Source organism: Opisthorchis viverrini (genome assembly GCF_000715545.1).
Source record: "Opisthorchis viverrini unplaced genomic scaffold opera_v5_15, whole genome shotgun sequence".
In the NCBI taxonomy this organism is placed as follows: domain Eukaryota; kingdom Metazoa; phylum Platyhelminthes; class Trematoda; order Opisthorchiida; family Opisthorchiidae; genus Opisthorchis; species Opisthorchis viverrini.
In genome coordinates this window covers 1578389-1588072 of record NW_008751671.1, presented here as the reverse complement: position 1 = coordinate 1588072, position 9684 = coordinate 1578389, and the positions used below count along the sequence as shown (strand labels likewise).

The window sequence follows — 9684 nt, the reverse complement described above, 5'->3', positions numbered from 1 at the left end:
TATATATATAGTTATCTATGGATGTACTGATACTACAAATGAAAACCCCAAGGATGTGTGGCCAGTCAGAACCACAGACTGTTTAGGTCAGGAATTCACATCTCTCCCAGGTCGACATTTGAAGGTGGTGATGTAACAGGCTGTGCTAACTCCAGTGTTTTACAGAAACGACTGCTAACCATGGGCCCACGGTACATCGAACACTACTGGACCAAACTGGCAACCAAATTATCCGTAATGCAAGATACAGTGGAACTGATGAGATACTAAATCTATTTCACCGTCCTGAGTGAAATTGATGAACGTTTCACTTGAACGGCTACTTCGTGAGATCTTGGTATTCTTTTCGACCTTTCTGATCTCACCAGGAAAATGTTCAACTTGGAACCCCTTGAATTCAATCCACGCTTTCCATCGCTGCGGCTGAAGCTGTGACTGTGAGCAGTGGATGTGTTTGAACGTTATGTTCATCAAAAGGCCACAACGACAGGTCCTGCGCTCTCTTTTGATCACTTTCGGAAGTTGACAAGATCCTCTTCCTTGGTTAGTTGACTGAACGTGTCCTTCGAAACTTTCTCCTGTGGTAAGGCGCTCTCGGAAATCATAGTATCAGGACTGCAATTCCCAACGGTGGCTGACTCCGACGATGCTCCATCCCATTACTAACATCGGGCTTGACCTGGAAAAGCAGCGCATTGCAACTTGGACACACATGCAGTGACCAATCTCATTCATTCAGTAAGGGTGTCGTTCGCCGGCGAAACGTTTGAGAAATGTGCGTCACACCGGTGATGAGAGGATCAACTACACAACGAATCGCTTGTTTGTCCGAGCGAAATTGAACATATCAATCCCACTAATAAACGCGAGAAGTTTGACGCAAATGATGCGTCATTGATAACCTTCACTCAGCCTGCCCGCCGAAGCGTGGACCGAATCCGGGCAGATGATAAAATGGCAATCAGCTAGCCAAGACACCTACCTTCAAGACGTCCTTGTCGGGTTGACGGCAGTAACCATCAAATCAAACAGCTGGTAACTAAGAAGTTAGCTGCTGTCAAATCTCACACATTCGGACAGCGAGATCAAGAATCATCAACCAAAGAATGTTCGAAATGACCTGGCCCAACCGCATCAAGGACTAATTTCCCAGGAGGCAAAGTGAACAGATCGAAGGATTCGCTGCTTGATGATGACACGAAGAATCGTAGGATTCTTTGAATATTGTCAGGTCAACCCAACTCTTCAGGATGTTTGCTGGAGACTAATGCAGAAGTAGTTGCCTGCAGAAATTCTGAATATCTGTGCAGCCTTTCAAAATCGTTAAAAAAAATCGTTCAGCTGTAACACCCTTCCGGTGCCTAGCTGCCATGCTAGTCGAAAGAAGCACGAGGACTGGGATACTGGCAGGTTGTCTAAGCCTAGACGGGAAAAGTCGAGAGGCAGAGGTCGCGTTCGAAGTACGGACCTTGCGGTCAGTAAATTCGCGCTCTAACCACTTGAGCCATCTTTTCCCCAGTGGATATATTACCCCACCATTAAATGAAGTCGACATTTATGTACCACTATATATTACTGGTTCATTGTTGTCAATGATGACGATGATGATGATGATGATGATGCGGGGAGTTCAACTGGAATTCACGGGTGGTCTAATCCTGCCCTTCCACAAAGGAAAAGGAAGCCAAACATACCTGACAACTACAGCTTGCGAAGTTGTGTGGTCAGGCTCTTGGAACGAGTTCTACGCAAACATTTGACCCTGGAATCATCAAAGCACTCTTTTTGGGAATTTTATGGTTTCTGTGATGATCTGGGTGTGGTGTTTGCTGCACGACAGCCTCAAGAAAAACTTCGTGCGCATCGATGGTCGCCCCATGCCCGTTTTCTAGATTTTCCAAACCGACTCCGACCCGACACCTTGTGACATATCAAATATGTCTGTCTTCCAACATTCGCCAATCTCTTCCGATGCCTATGTAACAGAATAAGAATGAAGGTATAAACTAATAAATGGACTTCAAATGATTTCGAAATCTTCGCCGGTGGAGAACAGGCTTGCCCCATTCTCTTCAGGCCCTATTTACGGCCATCATGGATACGAATTTCTTCAACGACTGCGCTAGTGTGCAGTTTGGCTATCCGCTTGATGCAAGTCCTTTCAATATTGGGCGTTTTTTGGCGCAAGGGTTTCGACCCGTCAAACCAAGATCCACATTTTAGTGTCTGTGGATGTCAGTGTACTGTTCAAATGTACGCATGGCGAATTGAGCGCATAACTGCACAGTTTTGCCCGGAGAAGATTCGCTACGCACCAACTGGATTAAGTTTAGTCCCCAACGCTCCCCCATGCATCAATATTGGACTGCTGCTACCTCGACAGCACACCCTCTGCTGATGTGAGCGTTAATCATGAGCTAAGACCCTATTTTTGCTTTTATATTACTCGTGAAACGGGCTTTGAACTCCTGACGCCTGAGGCTATGGACTAAACTGCAAGTCTACAAGGCGACGGTCTTGCCTATCTTCTCCCCTCTTGTCAGAAAACTGTCTACTTCGCTGAACTACTTTCACAGTCCCGTGCTGAGTAGACCCGACTGAGAGGTCGACAATCTATGGCCTAGCAACGAGGTATGAAAGTACTGACCACCTAACTCAAACAGGCTAACAACTGTCTTCTCACGAAATGGTGAGTCCAGAACCCAACTCTTATAGCAGTGACTGACATTGGTAAACGTAACCGGATCATGCAACCAGTGGCACTCCTGCATGGAATCTACCACCTTCAATGCGGAACTGTTTAGTTTCCTGCTTTTCCATGCAGAATAAACCAACAGCAGCTAATTGATTAGGATATTGCCTCCAGTGACTGGCTATACCTTCAGTGCTTTCTCATTTCTCATTGACGGAAAGTTGAGCAGCTCGAACCAACGTACCCTTGTTAGTGGTTTGTAGCTGATAAACCGGAACGAATAGGGGCTGGATTTAGCCGGAGATGGCTTAGCGGTTGAGGTGTGAAACTGCTGACAGAAAGGTCCGTTGAATCGGGCACGCAAAGCAGCGCTGTCTTCGGCAAATGATGGTTTGGCATGCGCAGTACATGAACTAACCAACGCAACTTCTGGTTGGTCCTGCGGTCAATAAGGACACAAGTGATCTCATTAGGAGCAACATCCGTTAAACGTGTATGTGCTGGGGTCACCGAATTCGTCTTTGTCGAAGCAGCGACGTCAAAAAGCTACGTTACTTGGGTTAGGGGGCGAGATGGCCGAAGTGGTTAGAGCGCGGATTACTAACCTGAAGGTCCGCGGTTCGAATCCGACCTCCGCCACTCGACTTCCCCTGTCTAGGCTTGGGCAACCTGGCAGTATCCCAGCCCTCGTGCTCCCTTCGGGTGGCATGGCAGCTAGGCACCGGAGGGGTGCTACAGCTGAACGCTTTATCTTTTTACTTGGGTTAAGCGTGACCTTTATCCATTCGTTCAGTTCTTAGATTGTATCGACTGCAAATCATTGTATGTGCCTCATGTGACATACTCATGAGGTTTGTTTGTTCTTGTGACTCGTTTCTAAGTCTGTACTGATTATGAGGTCAGAGTCGCGGAAAATCCTTGTCATCGTGACAGAACTTGCATGCAATGAATGCGTGTGAATTCGGTCTCCGCCTACGAAAGCATTCCTTATGAGAAAAAACGTTCTGTAATGAAAGTCAGTTTGTACCTGGGGTGTGGATATATGAACTGTGAACAACGAAAGCTAGCTTCTTCATTCTGGGGTCAGATTGTGGTAAATTCTGAAGCGAAAAGCAATCCACCACATGGTCCTACCTGAGTAAGACTCATCAGGGGGCTGTAACGTGATTGTTTGAGAGTTCCTTAAATTCTATCCATTCGCTACAGGACCCGGTTACTGCTAACTACTTTTGAGCTCGAGACGAATATTAAAGGCGTGCTTTTTTGGCCTATCCCTGGTGATGAAATTACTACCATTTTCGGATCCAAGCATATGCCAAATGTTCCACGTGGATCGTGAAATGCTAGGGATAACTTTTCAAGTATTCGAAGTTCCTGACAATTCTCTTCACAAAGAAAACAAGCCGAGGAATAATTTATAACTTTCTGAATCCACTTTAATGAACACCTCCACGGGACTGACGCAAATCATCCCATCCTGTAGTATTCAATGTTCTTCAACGGAAATAAGTCTGAAGGACTCCCTTCTTCTTTACCAGTCTTCTTTTAATTTTTATCAACCTTGGTCATTTCTTGCTGCGGTGGCGGTTCGTGCAGCTCTGCCCTCACTGTCCGCGCCTCTTCTGGACCTCTTCAGATATGAAAATCCAACTTTTTTATTTGTCACCTTCATCCAGTTGAATAACACAATAGCAGGTTGCGAGATGGAACCATTTCGTGCAGTACTGTCGATTGCAAAGTGGAACATAGTTCGAAAAAGAACGAACAAATGCCAGCAACACCCTGCCTATAATCCTGATACATTATTGAATTCAGGCCACTCATTCACATGAGCCAGAGTAACCACAAGGTGAGTGCCGAGCACTTCTGAGCGCACAATTGTGTTCTGTAGCCTCAACGAAGAGTACAACATGTCGCAGTGTCTTATGTTTTCTTCTGACGTTAACTTCTTGTTCACGAACGTACCCTTGTTTGAGAATTTTGACCGTCCAGGTAACCTTGCAACAACCCTTAAATATTGATATTTCATTCCTTCATGCGTACATAAAAAGTCGGTTTTTATTCTCAAGTCCTCTGACACAAACATGTTGATGGAGTATCGACGGGAACCCCATTTGGTCAAGATTAGTGAATATTTCCATCGCAAACCCAAGAGTGAAGCGAAGACTAATGCGACACCCCTCTACAAAAGATATATTGATGTGGTCTTGTTATTAATCAAAAAACAGAAAAGATGCAGAGCACCTTGTTCATTTGTGAGTATGAACTCTCAAACAGACTCACTTTTCTATACTTGCTGTTTAATAGAGGTGGTGTTGGCTCTGTACGACGCTCGGTGTGCGAGAAACTCACCTGAACTAAGTAGTAGTCCAGCTTCAGTTGTTTCTCTCCAACGGAATCAGGACATTACATCATCGAGCAAACCGTAAAAACTTGGGGAGGGGCTCGAAGTTGCACAGAACTCTGCTGCAACAGAACAACTGCCCGGCGATAATTTATCAGGCATTATAGCGTGACACCGTCTGAAACGGAACCGACACTGGATGCCAAAGTGGCTGGCCTATCTAACACTGCTGTTCAAGCGTGATATTCTCGCAAAATTAATAAAACGATGACTGCGAACTGTTCTGAAGAGAACATATCATACAGCTCAACTCAGAGTGTTTCTTCCCACACAAAATGGTCCTACTTGTTTTCGTGGACTTCTCTTTATATTTGTCGCTTCACCTGCAGCTCCAAAGAATTTTATTTGGGATCAATGGACAGACCGTCAAGCTCGGTAGCATCTACCCTTTTGGCTGCTGAATAAAGCCACTCGAAGGACAACCGGTCGAACTCCGCCATCATCGATCACCACACATGTCCTCTAAATGGACCACTTCGTTATGTCAACTCAAGCAGCGATGTAATTGATCGTTGCTGCTGCATTTCATTGAGGGTTTATTGATTACTCCTCACAGATCATCTTGCGCTCATAATTGTTTGGCTGTTTGGTTGCCCTCCTTTATGTGAACGAATGGCCCTCACTCAGTGTTGTGCCAGGATTATGAGCAGGGTGTGCACCGCACTTGTTTGGTCGGTTTCGGGTTGTTACATTTGTGGTGACTGACAAAACTATACGAAGTGGTTCCATTTCGCTACTTATTTCCTCACTCTTTGTTTGGTTTGCGTTGGCTTGGTTAATCAGCACGTTCGTGTTCTTCATGTCAGTGTCGTCTGATTGAGAGGTGGTCATACCCATCGAGTTAAACTACTGGAACCCGGTACTGTTAGCTGTGAACCGCTTCGGGTTCCGAAAATTGTCGTCTCATGTGATTGAATTCGTGCAAAATAAAACGCCACCTATTTCGAAATGGCAGATTCTATTAGTCCTGTAGTTCTTGTTATGAAAATAAATTCAGCAGAGCTATTGGGATTTTCCTTATAAAGGGTCAGTTTATTGTGATACCCAGTTCATGCGGATTAGCTGCTTTTGAGGTTAAATACTGGTCGTTTTTCTGGGCCGAAAGCCATTCAACCATAGTGGTATCCGGCGTCTTTTACGATTGTGTTGCGGTAACGCTAGAACATCCAAGAAATTCGTAAAAAGGATGGCTCATTTGGTTAGTGGGCGAGACCAGACACTCAGGCTTTGCGACGAAGCTGCAATTCAGCCCTTAGTTGTTCCGAATACTTTGTTCCTATACTCTAGTTCATTTCCTTGTTTGCTCGCCTGCGTTTGTAAAAGGCTGAGAGTAACATCCTGAAACAACTTTCCGCTAGGGTAATAGTATTAATAGGATAGTAATAATTTCCCACCCTTATTAGACCCAGACGAAGGTTTTTTCGCTTGAGCCCATTTCTTTCATCGTTGTACTAGGGGGTGACAGACTTTAAGTGATATTATTTTCAACTATTTGATCTTGTAGTGTGCAAACGAAGCAGTGGTTATGTTCCTCACTCGTAGATTTCCCGGAGAATCCAAGCTTATTCTGAATTGTTCTTGCTCGTTTCAAATTGTAAGACCCATTCCTTCTGCATATTTTCAGCCTCTGTCATGACCGTGGTTTCGTCGCTGCAGACCTCGTCCTTGCGCTTCCAAAAGGAGGAGATCGTATCAAAGATTCTTTACAATTCCGCCCCTATCCAAGGCAATCAGTTCATACTGATGCGTCGAAATCCGCATTTCCCACCAGCCAGGTTGTTCGTCATATTCGCAGGTGGCTCAGCTCTGTGCTTTCTGAGCGGTTGCACCGCATCTCTTCCGTTGATGATATCCTACCACTCACGTTTCAGCTGGTTGGATCTGAAAAGCAGCCAAAAATATTGCGATCTAGTTGGATGTCATGGCTGCGTCGGCGACCACAACCGGTTCAGGTCATCTGGGTGAAAAATATGTCCTCAGTCAAGCATCCTCTTAAGACGTCCAAGGTTTGGGAGGATCACTTATATCCACCGATGGTGCTCTCTGCTCTATCAGTTCCCTATACCGGTCGTGTTCGATTTTCAGTACTCACTATTTCAACAGACTCCAAACCGGACTCCAAACCTGTACCCAAATCTACCCGTATGCGATCTACACAACGCCATTCAATCGAGCCCATTATAGAACTACTCGATGCATTCGGTTGTTCGAAAAGCGCGTCGTTTCACATTTTAACACCTGAGGGTCACTGTATTCCGTTTGGTTTCAAAAGAGGCGAATTCCTTAGCTATTCCAATCTCGAGCTCCAATTACGCTTTCTGTATCCCTCTGCAGACGACTTCCTTCTTCTACTGGCTATTTTGGTTAATCTGCTGGTTATTTTAAACTCTGCTGTTGAAGCAGGTAAATGGTTGGCATGTTTGGCACGCTACTCTATGGGTGTGTCGAGCCCATTGCCTAGTACCCAGGCCACTGGTCGACTACGCATGGCACAGTCCATAGTTCGGCTAGCTCGCCGAGGATGGACGTCCCATGTGGTACCACAGGTACGTGAAGAACAAATGGAATACCTTGATGAATCGACTGCCCCAACTCCTTCGGTTCAGCGAACTGTGCTTTGGAAACGGCTTATTGCTTGCGTACAAAACAGCTTTATGGATTTTATATCATCAAACTTCTTACTCTTAATTGCCGTCTTACCTCTCATCAACTTGCTCAGCCTTCCTCAAGCGGCATTCGTTGTGAATTCATCGTTGTGGTTGCTGCGCCGTTTGGTCACCTCTTCGCTTATCATTCTACTCCGACTTTCTATTGCCGCGGGACATGTGACGTTATTCCGATTGGCTCTCTTGACCGTGATTTTCTGCACTTTCCTGAGCGGTTTAGTGGCTCATGTTTATCTGATTGTCTGGTCGGGTTCAGCCGAAGCCTCTGGTGTTGGGGGTCANGTGGCTCATGTTTATCTGATTGTCTGGTCGGGTTCAGCAGAAGCCTCTGGTGTTAGGGGTCACCGTCGCTCGGCCTCAGTCCGTCTACTTCATCGCATACGTGAGACATCTCCTCATGAATTCTTAAATGAGCTGAGTCGTTTGTTACTGGCTGCTTCGGACGTTGAAGGTCAAACAGAGCCGACGAGCTCCAGTGCTTCTAGCAGTGCGACTACGGATGCTGATTTGGCCATCACTGGTGATAGACGGAATGTTCGCTCGAGACTGCTGTCAAACACACGTGTCCATAGAGGGGATGGTCTGGATCAGACTCGTCTTCTAAACCAGCTCACTCGTCTTCACAGGCTCCTTAACAGCGAGGATAGTGTGGTACATTCGCTTATCGGTCCTCCGGTCACTCCGGAACTGGTTGACACAGATGACGCGGGCCGGACGACATTTGTGCCATTGGCTGCACCGGCACACATTTACACCTGGCAGTGTTCAAAGTCATCCCATTTTTCGGTCACGACCGACGAAACTTCTTTACCCTCTACCAACCTACCCAATGTACGACTGTGTAAAGCAGATAGTGTTTTGCGAAGCGAACTGAATAACCCATTTCAAGAGAGCACATCAGAAGAAAACACCCGCTTAATTTTCGGTTTGGATGCAGAGTATGAAGCTGAGGACGAAGCGGATGAGCACGAGAATACCGCGCACCAACGCTCCTTCGTCTACAGGCGCCCTCGCCTTCGTAGACCTCGTCTACCTCTGAGACCAGATCGCCAGTCACACACCTCAACAGCCTCTGAGAGCAGCGAAGTAGATAGGGTTGCTGATGGGGTGGAAGATGCAGATGTCACTCCTGCAAACCTGTGTACCAACTGGCCTCCTTGGGTCATTCCGTGTGAATCTTGCGTGATCTGTTGGCGGAAATTTCGCCTTCACGTTCGACTTGGTGCACTGCCCTGTGGACATGGTTTCCACGAAGCATGTATCCGACGCTGGTTGGATACAGGAGCATTGGACTGCCCAGTGTGTCGTTGGCCAGCGCATGCTCCCCACTTGAGACAACAGCGCCAAATGCTTGGTCAGCTGCTGACCGCTGTTCATACTAGTTTGAACGCGACGCGTCAGCGGAACTCAATCGAGAGTAGCTAGTCTCCTCTTTCGTTGGCGCCACTGCCAGCTTTTCCTTTCATTGTCATTGTTCAGTAACAGAATTATGCACAAACTGTACAAAGGTTTTTCCCCTATATTAACTGGTTTTCTTTGATTTTCCCCTTAGTCTCGTTAACTTTTTGGATGATAAAGTTTAAACCCATCTCGGTTTTTATTCTGTCCAGTCTGGTTGTAATGGTTCGCTGGATTAACGCACTTCGGCATAGTAATTAGCTACCAAGAATCTTTCACCGTAGTTGACGGGATACTAGACTTTTCGTTTCAGGGAGAACAGCAGAATAGAATTAGGGTTTTGGGCTTCTTGGAAAGTAGTCCTTGATTCTATCAACCTACTGAGGGGTGAGGAACACTAGCTCCCCAAACACTACGTTTTGCTTGGGATCTTCCTGTTTATTCAAATATAGTGTGGCTTCTATTCAGCTTACTGTGGTCCGATATTACGGAATTTCTATTTTATCCAAGCAATATGGTATCTA

The 9684-nt window shown here is 46.0% G+C and overlaps 1 protein-coding gene across 1 annotated transcript in view; it reads left to right on the top strand.

Annotated features, from left to right (window-relative positions):
- T265_01405 (hypothetical protein) overlaps positions 1 to 9346 on the top strand; it is a gene marked incomplete at both ends in the record, with an annotated part of 29813 nt that extends 20467 nt beyond the window's left edge. Inside the window, one exon of the mRNA XM_009165431.1 lies at positions 6721 to 9346. Within this exon, the coding sequence (XP_009163695.1) occupies positions 6721 to 9187 (2467 nt within the window). The remainder of the gene's footprint in view (positions 1 to 6720) is intronic.
- Positions 9347 to 9684: the final 338 nt, after the last annotated feature.